The sequence below is a fragment of the Ptychodera flava genome, chromosome 10 (genome assembly GCF_041260155.1).
Source record: "Ptychodera flava strain L36383 chromosome 10, AS_Pfla_20210202, whole genome shotgun sequence".
NCBI lineage: Eukaryota > Metazoa > Hemichordata > Enteropneusta > Ptychoderidae > Ptychodera > Ptychodera flava.
The window spans coordinates 43533964-43552376 of NC_091937.1; the positions used below are offsets into that span (position 1 = coordinate 43533964).

At 37.5% G+C, this 18413-nt stretch overlaps 2 protein-coding genes across 5 annotated transcripts; both read right to left on the reverse strand.

The window, feature by feature from the left end:
• Positions 1 to 1421: 1421 nt before the first annotated feature.
• On the reverse strand, positions 1422 to 8385 carry LOC139142906 (uncharacterized). Of its 3 annotated transcripts, none has more exons than XM_070713091.1 (9): positions 8101 to 8385; positions 7575 to 7789; positions 6567 to 6724; positions 5502 to 5551; positions 4762 to 4857; positions 4359 to 4532; positions 3789 to 3928; positions 3222 to 3438; positions 2608 to 3002 (listed from the first exon to the last, which is right to left on the reverse strand). In XM_070713091.1, the coding sequence occupies exons 1-9, from the start codon at positions 8216 to 8218 to the stop codon at positions 2974 to 2976; spliced, it is 1197 nt and encodes a 398-aa protein (XP_070569192.1). In that variant the 5' UTR covers positions 8219 to 8385; the 3' UTR covers positions 2608 to 2973. The 3 variants fall into 3 exon arrangements, with proteins under 3 accessions (XP_070569194.1, XP_070569192.1, XP_070569193.1); XM_070713092.1 differs by having other exon boundaries at positions 6567 to 6721; positions 8101 to 8209; XM_070713093.1 differs by lacking the exon at positions 4762 to 4857 and having other exon boundaries at positions 1422 to 3002.
• Positions 8386 to 10054: 1669 nt separating this feature from the next.
• LOC139142907 (uncharacterized) lies at positions 10055 to 16988 on the reverse strand. 2 transcript variants are annotated; one of them, XM_070713096.1, is made up of 8 exons: positions 16745 to 16988; positions 13595 to 13800; positions 12963 to 13011; positions 12512 to 12607; positions 11693 to 11866; positions 11332 to 11474; positions 10878 to 11082; positions 10055 to 10450 (listed from the first exon to the last, which is right to left on the reverse strand). In XM_070713096.1, exons 4-8 carry the CDS (start codon positions 12561 to 12563, stop codon positions 10422 to 10424), a joined length of 603 nt encoding a protein of 200 aa, XP_070569197.1. In that variant the 5' UTR covers positions 12564 to 12607; positions 12963 to 13011; positions 13595 to 13800; positions 16745 to 16988; the 3' UTR covers positions 10055 to 10421. The 2 variants fall into 2 exon arrangements, with proteins under 2 accessions (XP_070569197.1, XP_070569195.1); XM_070713094.1 differs by lacking the exon at positions 16745 to 16988 and adding an exon at positions 15849 to 16003.
• Between the last annotated feature and the right edge of the window lie 1425 nt (positions 16989 to 18413).

Below are 18413 nucleotides of genomic sequence, written 5' to 3' on the forward strand. Positions count from 1 at the left end.
CCAAGTACATTTTGGATAAGGTAACCAAAACCATAGGTGCAAGCTAAATATAAAACGAAGACCTGGCTTCTAAGTTCATTTTGTGCTGGTAAATATAGATTTATTGTGTCCTTGATCAAGTCATTTTCCGTTCTTTTTCCCTTAACCAAGGGGCAGTGGTTACCTGGGCTGGTGTAATCCATCATTTCATGGTATCTACGCCCGCGTACATTCTGGTATTTTTGATGGTGCATCGATATTCAAAATGTAGTTTTATACAAGTAAATGACTTCAAGAGAATTTGCAAAGTTTGCTCAGTACAAAATTCAGTGAATATGGTTAGAATTTACTTGCCACAGGCAACAAGGCAGAAAAACAACATTACATTAAGTTCATTGAGGAATAACAGCAAAGCAGTGCAACAGAGAGGAAGATTTTATATTTATAGCGTGTTATCGTTTTGCTGGTAAAAACAACAGAGGTAAAGAACAACTTACGGATGCGTTTTTATATCAATTGTTAATTTGCATAAATCTTAAGATGTTATATCATTTAGAAAATGAACAAAACAATAACAGGGACACATGAGATATAGACATATGCAATAATGGAGATGATAAAGCTGGTGATATCCTAATCGATGACATTGGCTTCAGTACAAAGAAGGATGAATTCTGTTCACCTTTCGAGACATAGGGAAATGTATACATGCTTGATTTACTAACAGCAGGGTCTTGGCAAAATCTCTTTTTCGCAGATGTTATAATCATAACAAAGTGTAGATATATATAATGATAATCCCTCCGCTATTGTTGTAAAACGAATTATTCCTGACTTCAAATTGGTTTTAAACAAGCATACAGTGTGTGATGCCGAGCCACATACTGCTCGAATGATACACAACAGTATAGTAGCATAAAAAGCAGTATAATGACGTAAGTACAAAACATTGCTCTAGCAATGCCACGCACGGAAGTGAAGTTTTTATTATCTTCTAAAGGGGTCATGAAATAGTTCTTGAGTGGATAGCCTTACTTATTATGAATGAGGAACCATAAGAATCTGCCAACAGCCCATGCCAAAATAACTGAACGCTTAGAGTCATTGCACTACAATGGACGGAATGTTTCCGTGGCAGGAATCTAGTACCCAACAGTAATCATAATGTGTAGACTTGAGTATCATCACGGCGGTGTATTCTCTGAGTGTCTACAATGCAGCTGGCAAATCTCGTCCAAAACAGGTCACGCGACCATATCTGACTCTTTGAACCATGTACCAACACACAAATTTGTACAACACTATAGACGTTAAAATTGAAATAACGATTAACGTGTTTTCTTGCCACAGTGGACAGTTCGTGATTTTGTGAAACCTCTTCAGTTCTTTTTTGAAATGTTTAGGTCAAACACCCGTTAAACGGAAAATAAACCAGAAAAATGTTTTATGATAAACATATCTTTACTTAACGAACAATGCTTACAGCTTGCGCAATAGTGTATCTGCTTGTTTTAGGCTAACCTCTAGAATTACAGATCTCGTACCTTGCAGATCTTTACTCAGCAAAGCAAATTTGGTAATTTCTTGTCTGGATCCGAACTCGCAACATACGTGACCTACTTATCTAGCAAAGAAGTAAGAGATCGATGCCACCCTGTCGCTTCCCAATCGTGTTAAAGTGTCACACATTCTCTGACAAGGCAGTCTACAGATTATCTCGTCTGTTCTACTTTTAGAATAATAGCGGTGCGATAACGGGCAATTTTTATTGGCGTCTAACCACCACAATACAGCGATCTTTGCTCTCTTAAGTGCTATACAAATATGGACTATCGCCTGTTTGGTGTGACATGACACTTAGAAGGACAAGGAGACACAGTCGTTATAGTCTTAACTTGCAATGGCCCTCCTCACTCATTTTCAAATGTGTGACTTCCCTACTTTCATGGTGAAGAAGAAGCCCTTACATCCTCGGTCACAACCAAATCTATTAAACGTAAAATCTCTAGTGTTGTGAAAGAAGCAATGGTGTTCTGTGTCGATTGAACACAATGTATTACAAATCAGCTGATTTTTAAAAAACAGTCTGACTAATTGACCCGAGTGCCCCTGGTTGACACTATTTATTCAAAATACAAAAAGGGAAAATAGTCGACTATTTCTTAAGGAAGTAGAGGATTTGATGCAAGAGATAATGTACACAAATCTGGGAATACCGCGAAAAATGCCTGATAGCCGCTAAAATTGAATACGGTTTAAGCTTTGTGTTTGTAGTTTAATTCTTGATTTCGATTTTTACACTCCTTGCAAAACGACATAGAGCCATATTCGTGCAGTCTAATACTTATTTCAGTTATCTCGATATCAGTTTGTTTTCAGTTTTCCTTTACACAGCCTAGTTTACTAGTAGAAGGACTTAGAGATTAGTAGGTACCTTCCGAAGGGACAATGATCTCATAAAAGCATGAATACTTAAAACCAAGTACTGCAACATCCTCAAAAGCTGATCATATTACCTCTCATTTGAACTGACTATGCATTGTTATTCCTATAATGTTATCGAGGCAGTCAATTTGCTTGGAGATACAGACGATGACTAAGATGCGCCTAAAGATAGAAGAAAGAGAGTTATCTGATACCCACAGCAGCGTTTATTATTGATAATTTGCGTACAATGAAATAAAACAGCACATTAGTATAAAGTTCATTGTGTGATGAAATTCAGTAAAAATGAGTGGCAAATGTTCAAGCTATATATATGATTTTTTATGACGAATGTCCATGCAATACACATCAAATTCAAGAGGAAAGGTTTCCTTTGATTGTCAAAGAGAGTCTAAACTGCAGTTATACCAAATTCAGAAGGACAAATGCAAATCAATCATGTACTTGTATCACTTAAAGAATCGCTTCATTGATTCCCAGCAACATAGAGGCCACATAAAGGAAGTGTTGTATACGATGCAAATCTCTCCCAGGAGCGAGTGAAACGAATTACATGCATTCGATACTTCCCTTGTGACCTACAGTATGACAGAATAGGAGCCATATTATTCGATTGATAATGTGATTTAAATGACAGATGGTATATCAGAGAAGTTGACAGAGTTGTAATTCAACTGAATTTCGTACATGCAAAAAAGTCACAAGTAAAAAAGTATGTTCTGTGAGGAACCATAGTTTCATTTTGTAATATTACACTCGCATCCGACAGTAGTAGTACAGTTTATGTCTTGGCTCACCGTGTTTTTTCTCTGCATCACGACACAAGCCATAGTACCGTCCATCTTCTTTCATCTTGCGCAATGCATCATTGAACCACGGTACGAGGTTGTCCTTCCGGGTTATTCCGTGAAGTTCACCACCCTTGCTGCACTTAAAAGATTTCCCAAGCCGGTCGAATTCATGAGAAAACACTACGTCGCCAAATGATACTGGCAGCACAAACGCGGCATCGAGCTGAAAATAAATAAAGGCATGACGAACACCTTATCAAGAAAAGCTATCAAGAAATTGCGATACGCTTTGACGAGAGAACAATCACACTGCTTAAATGGCTGGAATAGTCAATTACTCTCACATAATCAATTACAATATAATCACTTCCCATAACACACAGCGGTAGATGCACACTACATTTAATTAAAACAACTGAAAATTAAATCATGGATGTACTGAAGATATTGACATTTTTTTCAAATTATTATTATTATTATGCCAGCATTGACTATCAGTTTCTGTGTTTTATTGATACTTCAATTATTATTTCGTTATACCTATGACGTAGGCCTCTGTATTATTATCATTACCTGACCATTTTTCATGAGCGTATACAACTCCTCTACTCCGACATAATGACCTTTGATGCCTAGACGTTCAGCGTCAACAGCCGTGATATTAATTCCTCTTAATAAACATGGAAAATCACTTGCTATGCCATCAACGAAACCTGACATAATAGTTAAAATAGGAAAGAATCTGAGCGGAAGGGAAAAACTTGTTTCTTTACTAGTTTTTTTCTTTATCAAGTAAAGACTCATAACAACCTCCAACATTTTTACACTGCAATACCACAGAAAACACTTACATGGAGCATGATAAATGTTGGGAAACAAAAACGACAAAAAGCATAGATAAAAAGATAGCCAAATAGAAACAAAGATACATACATAGATACATACACAGATACATACATACATACATACATACATACATACATACATACATACATACATACATACATACATACATACATACATACATACATACATACATACATACATACATACATACATACATACATACATACAGACAGACAGACAGACAGACAGACAGACAGACAGACAGACAGACAGACAAACATAGGTGTGGAGCATTACCTATTGCCTTGCCCTCTATTTTTTCAGGATCGAAGTTGCCTGGATTACCTCTTCTTACGTAGAATTGCGCCGAATTATCAAGTATCCAGTAGGGGTCTGTATATGACACAGACAGTTGCCGTTCAGGAGTTTTGAACCAGGATAAACAAACGTCCAAATTCCTCCCGAGAAGTCCTGTCAACAAATTGAGCCATATTTTCTCATTAGTTTCCGTGTTAAAGCTGCAGGAAAACATCGTCGACACATTGGAGGCATTTTAAATGTAGTGTTAATGAGTACACATCAGTATTGAACATGATCGTCCATCATCATCAACATCATCATCATCATCATCATCATCACCGTCATTAGTTATGGGGACAACCCTGTGTCTTTCCCTTTTATTTCAACATGAAAGGCATACCGACTCCTGCCGCTGTACGCTCGCCTCGTTTGTGTGATAAACATTCGCTGTGAGTTGCATATTGGTATGTGCATTTCTTCCCAGCTTCTTCACAGACTGAAATAGAAGTCAATCCCGGGAAAATAAAAGCGGAACAAAAGTGACCTTGTTCTTGGATACAATTTTAACAATCTGTCTTTTCAAAGAAATAATACTACAATATCAACTTAAAGGGCCAACATTTAGCCTACACAGTGGCCAAGCGAGAGAATCCTTAACGGTAGGGATGCCAGAAACGATACAAATACCTTAAATTTTAAGCAAAACTAGGCACGGTCGAAATGCTACTTTGTCAATCACTATCTCAGTATATGTGAAGTATCACATCAAGAAGAAAAATTGCAAAGCATTTTCAAGACACGGTTTCTTTGTTTCTTTTATCTAAATTGACTGAAATTATACAGTTCAGTAGTGGTCATTATTCAGCCTGGTTCAGTCAAAACTCGCTTCACTGAAACGCCAACAGAGGTCCAAAGTATAAAAACACAATGCCTTTCGATGAAGGTTCCTAGGTCCCTAGAGTGAAGGGTCATTTGATAGAAAAGGTAGTTTGGTCACATGGTAACGTAAACTAATCTAGAGATTAACGCCAACTTAGTGAAGAAAGAAGCGACAAACATTTGCCCATTATTCTATGAAAAAAGATGGTGAAACTGTCAAATGAAACTACTGATATTAGTCAAATTAGCATTTTCAATTACCTGCGTGTAGTAAATCTGGCATAAAGCCCAGCATTGCAGCATTCTCCCCTCTGTGAGAAAAATCACATCTTGAACAATTTAACCTTCACAGTTCGACTACTTTCATCACGCTGATACTTAGATGAAAAGATTCTGGCAAATCTGTATTTATAAAATCTATGCGTAAGCTTTTACAGTATTTTCTTTGTCTTGGATACTTCCTGTCGCGCACAATCAAATTGGCATTCTTCCAAAGTCACGAGGATATAATGAATATAACTAGGCTCTCTGAGCTTCAGATTAATGCAGGTTAGGAAAGGCACTATCTTTCGTGTCCCGAGTGAAAATACGATAGCCACATATTATTACCACAGCTCACGGATACACGTTTAATTGTGGACGAAAGTGAGATAATAGCTTTAACGAATAATAGATTTCCACTCGATACTATAAACACCTTAAAATTTACTGTTTATGATTTTTCTTCTTTTTACGTTTCCTTTATTTTTCTACTTGCACAATATTCTATTGACACAGATGGTAAGATTGCCATCTTTGACAAAATTGACATAAATACTGAAATTATCATTTTAGGCGTACTTACCTTCTATGGTATTGAGGAATTTGATAACAAATGTGGCAACTTTGCATACAAACGAATCGCGTACATCGCTGCGGTTTCAGACTATTCAACGATAATTTAAGTGTGGCTCTTTCATGCCTTTGTTAAGGAAACTCGTGCAGTAAATGCTTCAAGGGTGGTTTTATCTGATTTCTGCCTGGTTTACAAATGTAATTAAGTCAAAGAGAAATCACGTTTTAAAATAGCCTCACAATTAACTTTTACCCATGAAAACCAACATGATGACGACAAACCCCCTACAAATGCATAACATTTCGATAATGTTATTTGTATTCTGTTGCCCCATCGTTGCCGAAGATCGTTCTGACATGCATAGGGTATGGCAGCCCATTCTTGTTACTTGGTTGAACCAAAGTGATTGAAATTCTCTGATTCTTGCACCGATGAACAGGGCATGACTCGATAATTTCGGGATGAAACTCTATCAATACTTGTAAACTTACAAGTACTCAAGAGCACAATCACAGTTGAAATATGTCCCGAAATTGTAAACTCTAGAGTCTTCCTTCATGGCGAGGGCTCCCTCTATGATTTTCTTCCCCATCTGTTCTCCAAGTAAACGAAACAGTACCAGATTACCCAACGTGTCATCGTTTTGCTGCTAAAAAGACAGAGTAAGAAGAAAGCGTTTTAAATTCCTCGTATACTGACATATTTTGCTATTTTGTTCGTGCCTATCAAAACCCACCTAGTCAACGACAAGCTGATTTGTGCAAATATTGTCATGCAAAGAAGGTGATACTATGACACCGATGTACATAGATGTCTGATGAACAATGTTCTTTTTATTAATACAGGGTACTTTTACAGAGACAAAGATGGTCACCAGGGATACCAACGGTTAGTGAATTTCTTAACTATTATAAAGTAGGCCTAATGCAGACATTTTAGATACTTTATATGACTCAGAGTGTAACTGACAGAATGCTCCGACAATCTGACATTCTTTTTGAATCGTGATTCTTCATGCATATAATGCTAGAAGGTAAATTAGGACAAAAATAAAGCTCTCTGGCTTGGCAAGGGGAAAGGAGGGAATAAAATCGCTGACAGGGACCATCAAAATAACTTGAATATACCTCTCATATTAAACCCACCAACTTGACATTGCGCTTAACTTGACCAACCACTTAATTTCATTAGCACGCCACATGACAGGACAATTTGTTTGGGATATTTCAAAGGCTGCTGTCTTGGCATTTAATACAATCGATGTCGGAAACAATTACCTTATGTTTCTACCAGAGGAATATATGTAAATATTTTCTGCGTTGTCTTACATCCTATGCGCATGCGTTGGTTCGCCAGGTGCCTTCACTGTACCATTCAACTAGTTCTATTTGAGCGACCAGTGCACTTGAATACTCAATAAGATATAGTCAATAGTGTAAGAAAGGTTTGAATTTTTCAACCTATTAAAAGTCCGAATTTAATCAGTGCCCTTTCTTTACCTGCGCATTGTATCGTGATAACATCGCACGCATCACAGGCAGATGAACTCTGGCTGACCCAAGGGCTCGGATTACTGGACCCGGTACGCCCGTCGAACCTCGAAGGTTATTTGTGAGTTGTCTTAGAATCATAGCTCTGAGGAGTGGCTTATCCTGCAGACCACTGAACGTTGCATCTGGTTGACTGCCAAGACCATCAAAGAACCCAAAGGCGCCTACGTTTCATATCATACGGAGATAAATACGTAGAAAATAAACAGAACACTGTTTACTTTTAAATTTTATTGTTTAAATAGGTTAGAGCTCAATAGTTGTTAGAAATAAAAAGGAGGTAGCGAGATGTGATCGTATCTTCAACAAGACCATTTGGTCTGCGCAAATCCCACTACTGCCAGTTTAATGTCAAACTGTATGTCAAACTCCTCTGTTAAACACTTTGAATTGAACCAAAGCGTAATCGATTCCAAGAGTTGATCTGTATGTATCATCGGGTATTAAGACTCGAATAAACAATCTGCGCACTTACCTTGAAAGGCAGTCACCAACAGCGGTACTACAAGGACAAGAACGGTCACACGTACCATTGTCAGTGTTACAACGACTTTGTTGATTGGACTGAAACCGTCGTCACAGAAAAGTAGCATATATACCGAAAGATGTGTTTGTCATCCTTATCATTGCGGTCAAAAGATAATCTCAGAAGGTTAGAGATAAAGTTTGACGGCGGCCGTCACGACAGGTCAACATTAACTTGTCTACTATGCATCGGGCACAACTTATGTGTATTCTTACAGCGCCATGTTCTCTTAACAAACAAATAAATTCCAAATTCGGCGAAACATGCTCATAAAACCTTTCAGCTTCACAGCATTAGACACTAAGCCCAAATTATCAATCAGATTAGTCTAGCAAGTTATGATAATACTGCCATGTTCAAGCAGAATATCACTTTGTGTCGAATACATCCAAAACATTAGGATATAAATGACATGATTGTCATTGTAAAAAATGAATGGACAAACATACGATGTTGGGTGACCTCGAAGTCTTGGACACAAAATGTGACTGAGACAATGGGATTCATGCATTAATTGCAGTTTATCTATTGTGTTGCCTACTTAATTTGAACTTATCAAGAATGATATACAAAATCACATCAAAACGAAAAACGACCAGATTACGGAGTTTTTTATCGTTTTCATGGAAAAAATGATAACTCAGAGACAGAATGATGAGTAATATGTTTGAAATAGTAACGCCAACAGCTGATGAGTAATGCTTTTGTGATTATAGTCAATATTGCCGGGTAGTCTCCTCTACTGTCGACTGCTGAAGTTCACACACTTAGGCTGCAAGACTGCAATTTGTCCTTATCGACATAGAATGCATGGATGACATTATTTACCTGTTTATCACGATGGAAATAAATATCGATATTTGGGACTAGTGACGTTCACGAGACTTCCAAACCTTGAAATCAGGTATTTATACATTAGAGGTCGTCACATTTAATGTAATTATTATAATAATTTTGAGTATTAAGGTAGTATGCACCTCGAAAGTGAAAGACTTAAAACTTTTGCTCAAACTTTCCTTAATGAAACTTTCCTTAAAGCCAATTTCTTACTAAATCAAGTATAAAAAATTTGGGTCACCGTGCAAATTTTGGTACTAGAGAAACAACAAATAACACAGGATTTACCGATATTTCAAATTCAAAATGGCCGCCATCACTCAGCTGTGTTAACTTTATATACAATTTTCGATTTTCGAAAAACTATGCCGGGTAAACGTTTTCTTACACCAAGAGCTTTAAAATTAACCCCCACAAGTGGTATATCAGAAAAAAATTGTAAAAGTGTGAGAGTCCGAATATCTGTCCCCGAGGCGCGTTCTACCTTAAGTCCCTGAAGAATGTAATATAAATGATCAGTCAGTAAATACAACAAACGACCAGGGTTACTCCGTTGATGTTTCATGAACACCATTTATCTCGCATTTTATCATGTTTGCCAATTTTGAACACGCTTCTCTATTGAGTGGATGAAATTGTTCAACACTTTGAAGTTTACAAACTGTTACAGCCTGTTTCCTACAGGCAGTAGGAAACAGGCTGTAACAGACTATATCATGATAATATCACGCGTATCACAGGAAGATGGACTCTAATGCTCTAGTTATCAAGACAATGGAGCAAGTACATCTCACGAATCCCGGAGATCAGTTGTGAGACGTTTTATAACCAGCTAGCGTTCGGAAAAACAGTTTTACCTCAGAGGTGCCACCGAACGCATCTTCGAGTGGGCTACCATCAAAGTAGCCCCAGGCAAGGGAAAGGAGAGGGTAACACTGAAATAAGACCACAATCATGAGTGCATTTTTGCTAGGGAAAGATCAGACACAAGTTTAAGAACAGGTTTCAAGGCTCGTTGTACGTTAGTAAAGATCGTCGCATAATGAATGCACCAATGACACGCATAGAACAGGCAACAAAATACTTTTTTATTGAATCATGGGGCCATCTTTAGCAATTTAATGACTTACTTTAGTGTTTGATACTTCAAGAATCGTACAAGTTGAAAGCATACACAACATTGAACGACATGTTTTCTAACTACATTATATTTTCCAGTAACTATGTAGAAAAGATTCAACACTAACAGCATCTGAAGTAGTGAATGGATTGTTGATACCTGTAGAATGTTTGCAGAGTAGTAATCGTTACGCGTTTTTGTACAAAGTCGCATTATAGAAATAATTATATAGTATTTTTATGCAAATCTAAGATCCTTAAAATATCTAATAAATTCGCATTCTGTCATAGTTTGGTAGACTAAATACAAGAAGCTAAACGCACGCCGGCTTTCCTCCATGTCCTGCAAAGACAAAGAATCAGAAATTAAATAATTGCCTCAAACATCCATCACTCTGTTGGTACCCAATGATTGACTGAAATCATAGCAACGAATGTGTTTCTTGTCAACTGTTATATATCTTTACGTTCAAACTTACTGTAACAATGTTATTGCCATCCAACCGGCTGTTCTGAAGTCGACGTCACCAATTACAAGATCTGTGTCATGTTTTATACACAGCACTTTAGACAACAATAGTTTGATGTTTCTTACACTAAGTCACAACATTATAATATGCCGAGTTGAAGAACGGAACAAGTTTAGTCAAGGAAAATTGTGAATTACTAATATAAAAACAATAAGTGTATATACTATATATATATATTTATATACAAGCAGCATCCTGTAATGAGTGATATAAAAATACATGGCAATATGTTATACGTACTTTCTTCAGTTTTCCTGCATAAGTCATAATATCGACCGTCCTCCTTCATTTTTGTAAGCGTGTCATCGAACCATGGTAGTTCATTGTCCTTGCGTGTCACACCATGCAATTCCCCTCCTCCGCCGCAGTGAATTGGTTCGCCAACATTCTCGAGTTCGTCTGCGTTGAAGAATCCTTCAATTGTGTAGATGAAAAATGCCTTTACCTGGGAAGAGAGGGACTACGTAGGTTAGGATTTGACCACTGTCAGAAAGTGGGGAGTCGTCCGAATTTATCTTTTGACAGTTTGAGGCGAGTCTTGGCGAGGATGTACAGGGCCAGAGTACATTTTTCCTGTTGGTGTAGAAGATGCAAACGCTCTGAGAAACCTTCCTTGTTAAAACAACAGCGTATTTGAGTCTCACGACCAAGTGTCTCCGTGTGTACTATTAATGGATTTTTGATGGTATCTTACCTTGAGCTTATCATAATGTTTGGATTCAACCCTGGCCTGTGCATCAATAAAAACAGCCTTTTGATCAGGAAAATCCTCCGCACCAATAACATTTCTGGAAGTTCGTAAACAAACGGGACTGCTCGAATGACCGAATAAAAATCCTGAAATAAAAAAACAACAACTTACATTTATGCACAAATGTCGATCTCATGGTCGGCAACACTTCGCGCCAATTACTTTTTCTTCAATTCTCATACCATCAAATGTGCGAATATACTTTTCCCAGTCAGTTAATTATTATCTGAACGTGAGATGTTGCGTATGCTCTTCATCTCGATAAATCAGAATTTTTATCTCTCTAAATATGAAAAAAAATTACCAAGTTGCTCTCCTGTTATGTTCCTTGGGTCGAATTTGTCAGGATTCCCTTTCTTCACAATAAAAAAAGCCAAGTCATTTAAACGCCAATAGGGTTTGGAGAAGGATACTAGTATTGCTCGCTCATCTGTCTTGAACCATGTCATACACATGTCAAACTGTTTGGCGAAAAGACCTGTTGGGAAAGAGTTAACACAATGGCTATACGTCATTGGGTCCATGAGTGTAGCTGTTTTCCACACATGAAGTAAAAGTCGTCTTTCGAGGGAATCGCTTGTCTTTCTTAAGTTATCAATCGGTGCTTGCTAACTGATGACTTTGAATAATGTCTATTTTTTCAAGGGGAGAGAGCCAATGATTTGAAGATAAACCTTGCAAAAGAAAAATATATTGGTCAATTAAAGCCTTCATAACGTATCAATGTTTGAAAAATTGTGCTATGTTATCCTGCTGTAAGAGACAGTAAGATTTGTGAAGACTCGATGACGAGGCTACGGACATTTATTTGGTTGCAAGTCTACGTTCATTCTTTCAGTTGAATACACTATTAAACTACAAAAACTCGAGCGCACAATATTTCGATAATCATACCCCAATTAGATGATCTAGTTAATTTTCTTCAATAACAAGTTAGGCAACAAGACAGACTTCGGCTTAAATTGCAGAACGAAAAGGATATTCATACAATTAATTTCACCATTCATTGTTGAAAGGGAACTAAATGATTGTGCAGCTCGATTGATAATATGCAATACATGATTGCTGAACTTGTTGACACGAAAGAAACACATTTACCAAATTATGATGGAACGTTACTTACCCTTTCCGGCTACCAGGCGTTCTCCTTTTTGGTGTGTAAAGCAATTCGTCATTTCAGTTTGCTGTACAACACAGCGCTTCCCAGCTGCCTCGCACACTGGAGTCCAAGCAAAACATGTTTACAAATAACATTCAAGCAGAGACGATGGTTATTTGTGAGTGAAGGTAAGACGTTTCAGCTTTATCCATAGTTGTGAGTTCTACTCAAGAATCACTGTATTATTCTGTCGTGCATTTTATAACATGCGTTCAGTATGTATTAATATATAAACCATGCAGAGCTACCGAAACAGAAACCATTGGTGATGGATGTAACTCGATTTGATTTGATTGGCAGGTGTGCCATTATTGTTTCTCTACCGTTTTACGAAAGCATAATAAATTCAGAAAGAAAAGATCTTCTGTTAGAAGAAAAATATCCCTGCTCAAGAAATTATTTGTTTGATGTTTACCTGCGTTGATCAGGTCAAAAGAAAGCCTTTCAATGTGCCTCGTTCGCCTCTGAAAATGTAAAAATGATATCATATAACGAAGCGTGGTATTCAGGAAAAGTTTGCTGCATGAGAATAGAAAGGATTTGGACTATTCTCGCAAACATTATTATCTAGTGATTGTGCTTTTCTGTTTCCTGCACTCTGATTGTGGCCGAGGTATGCACAAAGTTCGCAGATTCCTAAAAATGTTGTGCATTATACCTATTGACGCACATGAATTACTGAATGACATTAACTAACTTTTCGCCATCTCAATGTAAATATTCTTGTTAGTAAGGTCGATGCTGTTATGACAGTCTTTTACATAAACACGATTAGAATTGATTTGGGATAATTGGATGGTGAAGTAATGTCATTTTAATCTTCAAATGTAAGCTCATCTGTTTTTCTTTTTAAATAATTTACTTGGTTATATGATAAATTTGTACTATTGCAACATTCAGCTATAGGGCACTTAACACTTTCGAGAAATTTGAAAAATAAGAATATCAAATTCTCCCAAATTAGTTCCAATGGCGTTCATAGTGCATTTTGTTTTTGTATTAAATATACAGTTAACCCAAATATGCCCCGATGATGACGTATCTTACATGTATTCCAAGGGTATGGAAGCGGCCATAGGGGCGGCAAATGTAAACACTCTATCTTCGTCCTTCTTCTTTATGGCTTCTTGCAAGACTGACTTTCCAATCTCCTTTATCATATGTTGAAAAAGCATCAGATCGCGGACTAAAAGGTGTAGTTGATGTCTTGAAGCAATAATGGTTGGCAATATACCAGCCCCAGCCATACCGTGCTGTTCACAGGAAACATAATATAATATGATATGATATAATATAATATAATATAATATAATATAATATAATATAATATAATATAATATAATATAATATAATATAATATAATATAATATAATATAATATAATATAATATAATATCATATCCATATCATATCATATCATATCATATCATATGGTATGATAGAATAGAATATAACATAATATAACATAACATAACATAACATAACATAACATAACATAACATAACATAATATAATATAATATAATATAATATAATATAATATAATATAATATAATATAATATAATATAATATAATATAATATAATATATATAATATATATAATAATATAATGATCTGAAGTGATTGCTGTAGCCAACGTTTTCAGTTACAATAGTTCTGGTTTAATTGCTGTTCAAATAGAGCGGGTTCGAGGCTGTGCTCTGAATGGGCGTAGAACGAGGCTAATTTGGGGTCCACCATTGTTTAATAGCTTTGACCTTCGAGCTTTCCCCACCTTCCCACCTGAAACATAAGCGCTCATATTAATTTATATCTTTATTATCTTTGTTCTACTCATGCTCTCTTGCTTGTGCTTTGTTTGACCCACAGTGGCGGACTTTGGCATATAGCCTGCCATCATTGTATTGAAGTTAGTTGACCTTGACCCTAACACTGCGCGTCTGTCCATATTATTATCTCTACAATTTTACATACTAAATGTTGTCTTTCTGTGAAGATCATGATTGAGAAGTGACTCAGAGGCACATATATTTCACAGGCGCTTGGCACATTGCTGGGATAATAATCGTATTTAATATGTAGAATGTCTATATACGACTTGATTATTCAATAAAAGAATCACCGTACGTGATATTAGTGTAGGCCTATAGGCCTACATGTTGACTTGCATTGTAGTTGTACCATGGCTGCCAGGCTCAGGCCCGGCGAACGCACTGCATAATCATCACTGTGCAGAATGTCTACATGACTTCATTATTTATTAAAGAATAACGGTACGTGATATTACTGTACATGTCAGCTAGCTTAACCGAGCGGCTGTAGAGCTCTGCAGGGCTTGGGCCCGGCTTTGGCCCGTTGTCCACTGCTGCACAGACAGGAAGTCAAGGCGTGAAAGTAATTCACAGCCCGATTTCATAAATCAGCGAAATTCACGAACTCTGAGCGTTTCCGGTGATAAAAAATGGTCAACGGTCAGATGGTTGCATAAACAATCGATCGACTGGCTTCTTTTGCCTAAAATCATACCTTACCCTATGCTACTGGCGAGAAATTGTCCTGAAATTGGCTGGGCACACCAACCCAGCGCCGGCCATTTTGAATGAGCTGCATTCAATGTACGCGTCCAATGAGAGAAGAGCAATGACGTCATCTGCCAAGGGTTGTATGCACAGGCGCATACATTGCATGCAGCTTATTCAAAATGGCCGGCGCTGGGGTTGGTGTGCCCAGCCGATTTCAGAACGATTTCTCGCCAGTAGCATAGGGTAAGGTATGATTTTAGGCAAAAGAAGCCAGTCGATCGATTGTTTATGCAACCATCTGACCGTTGACCAGTTTTTATCACCGGAAACGCTCAGAGTTCGTGAATTTTGCTGATTTATGAAATCGGGCTGTGAATTACTTTCACGCCTTGACTTCCTGTCTGTGCAGCAGTGGACAACGGGCCAAAGCCGGGCCCAAGCCCTGCAGAGCTCTACAGCCGCTCTGTTAAGCTAGCTGACATGTACAGTAATATCACGTACCGTTATTCTTTAATAAATAATGAAGTCATGTAGACATTCTACACATTGATGATTATGCAGTGCGTTCGCCGGGCCCGAGCCAGGCAGCCATAGGTACAATGCCAGTCAACGTGTAGGCCTAGCTAGAGGCCTACACTAATATCGCGTAGGGTGATTTTTTTTTTGAATAATCAGGTTCAATATAGACATTCTACATATTAAATACGATTATTATCCCAGCAATGTGCCAAACGCCTGTGTACATTATAAAAAAAGTAAGCAAGAGAGTAAATCCTTGACCTGGATCACGTCACGTGATATCAGCGCTCGTAGAAGAGGAAGAGGTACTCTCTGGGACTGCAGTGCTAGGGGCACCTGCTCGCCGAAAGAATCGTCAAAGCGTAGGAGACTTTCTTCAAACCCAAGGAAGCTGTCTTCGAATGATTTAAGAGCATTGGTACTTATGAATTATGTCGAATGTTGACAGTTACATGTCTGAATAAGTCGAGCGATACATATTGTCTAAGGTCATTGAAACACAACTGAAGAAAGCTTTCGCAACGACAAATTGCTATAAGTGTTCAGGCTTTAGTATCATAAATAATTGAAATGTTTACAACACCACTTGCATATAGACTCGTCTTATCGAGGTCAAACTATCTGACCCTTTGTACTAGTGGAAGCAGATTTATTTAACAAATGACGTCAAACGAATTGTAAAATGACATGTCGTCCATGCGTAGTAAACAATGTTTTTAAGGTCATGACGTTTTTTTCTAAACTTTGAAATTCAGGGAGTCAAGTGATCATCCAATGATAAAGAAAAGAAATTAAAATGTGTCCTTGGAAATTGCACAACGAAAAATGGTCAGAAGTACGATGTAACGTCCACAGCGATGGACATTGTAATATCTATGTACATTTCTTATTGTCACTCTGTTCACAAAGTTGTGCCATGTTTAACGCAGTTGTGATAGGTACTCTGCACATAGTCCGATCTGCCGAGTTTTGCGTGGCGAATGGGAGCGATAGTGGACAATTTTCTATATAATCTGACAAAAGCAACCCACAAAGTGAACAGAACGTCCTAAGAAAGGATAGGACACGATAGTCTCTCTCTCTCTCTCTCTCTCTCTCTCTTCTCTCTCTCTCTCTCTCTCTCTCTCTCTCTCTTCAATACATGTGTTCACACTTACCTGTTCCACACGCGACGACACTTACTAGAACAAGGAAGCACAATCGTGTCATTTTAAAATTCTTAGTCGTGCCACTTACTGCTGTTACAGTGTTATTCTATAGTCACCATTAATCGTTTTGTGTGGCTTCCCTACATGCAGTGTCATATATAGGCCTGCACTAACACTGCCTGTCGCGAGACTGGCACATACTCTTATCAGAAAGGTGCGCACAACATCATGCGCGTACTTATTCGGAAAAGCGACCGGTCCGCAGAGTTTTTTGCGTCTACTTGATACCCTAAAGAGCTCGTTGGCTGATAGCAATGGCTGGTTTGCCCTAGAACCAAACCGTTATGACAGCTCGTAGAAAGAAAGATATGATGCCACTTGGCCCTTTGAATGTCATCTCAAATACGGCATAATAGTTGTCATACTAATGTAAAGTGCAATTATCAACATTGTTAGGCTATTCAAATCTTGCTTTGTTAACTCATTGCTAACTACGAATAACGCTAACATCGAACCAAGTATTATATATTACTGATTAGTAGCCATTTCATATTGATAGATTCATTTATAAAATTGCAAATTACTCCTTAAGGGCCAGTAGCTGTAACATTGATGACTTTTTGACACTTGTTGAAACACCAACTGTTTAGCTAGCGTTAGACAAGCTTGTTGAAACACCAACAATTTGTCAACACAGTCAGTTAATGTTTGCATTTGAGTGTAGTCGTGACAAGAATTCACGATCTTGATGTACGCCTTGATTATACTACTGAGAAGCAACTTTGAGATGATCACAATTACGTTGCACTACCATACGATTCTCAGGGTTATGGCCAAAATGAAGTGTAAAAAATATTCAAACACAAAGGGTTATTTGTAACACTGTAATGTCATGATTATTAATATTTATTTTGAAAAAAAATTAAATTATTTTGAAAAATATCGAATGTTGTGAAAGAAGCTCTGTAACTCTCGTGTCCCCCATCTTATGCCATAAACACAGCAAGGGCCTATTTATAGATTGCAAGAAACGGATTCATTGTTCTCAGGGAAGGGAAGTAAAATGACTAGCTGGTTTTGAAGGAGTTACAGAAATTGGTGCAATACAAACTATGTCAATATTGATGAATTCTGTATCGGGAAAAAAATGGAAAGCTGTAATGTTGTGAATTTGATAATTAAATCTCATCTGGTGTTTTCATTGAAGGCTATACCGACTCGAAAGCTTGACACAACAAAACTACATGATACTCTCATTCCATTATTGTGTCTATAGGTCAGTTTAGTGTCAATAAAAGAATGCATGGTTCGGGGAAGTTTTCGTCTGTGTTGTCGAGGGCACCTACACGCAAGATGGCCGCCTTCCGTGTTCCGCAATAGAGCAAAATGCACACTTTGATAGCTTGCCAAGACTTTTTGAAATCAAACAAGTGTAATGAATGCTGGGAAAGAAATGATGGGTATGAGATATTCAATCAATAAATGGAATTTGTAATCTTTTTAAATGACCTTAGGTCACTTTGGTCACACCATCCGCAAAATCATTATTTTACCAAGGGAGAAGATCCCACAAGCTCTGAAACTGTTTACTTTTAGAAACACAAACGAACCGTAGGGAAACGTCTGTAAAGGGGCTTCCTATGGTGCATATGAGCTTGTTTACTAGATGGTACACTAT

Excerpts from the sequence above, each read along its gene's own strand:
- LOC139142907 (XM_070713096.1), bottom strand. The coding sequence starts at position 12,563 with ATGACGAATTGCTTTACACACCAAAAAGGAGAACGCCTGGTAGCCGGA. Across the intron at positions 11,867-12,511 it reads ACGCCTGGTAGCCGGAAAGG|GTCTTTTCGCCAAACAGTTT; the intron begins GTAAGTAACGTT and ends CTTTCCCAACAG. Across the intron at positions 11,083-11,331 it reads AACATTATGATAAGCTCAAG|GTAAAGGCATTTTTCATCTA; the intron begins GTAAGATACCAT and ends CTCTCTTCCCAG.
- LOC139142906 (XM_070713091.1), bottom strand. The coding sequence starts at position 8,218 with ATGCTACTTTTCTGTGACGACGGTTTCAGTCCAATCAACAAAGTCGTT. Across the intron at positions 7,790-8,100 it reads GTTGGTGACTGCCTTTCAAG|GCGCCTTTGGGTTCTTTGAT; the intron begins GTAAGTGCGCAG and ends TATGAAACGTAG. Across the intron at positions 3,439-3,788 it reads CGCTCATGAAAAATGGTCAG|CTCGATGCCGCGTTTGTGCT; the intron begins GTAATGATAATA and ends ATTTATTTTCAG.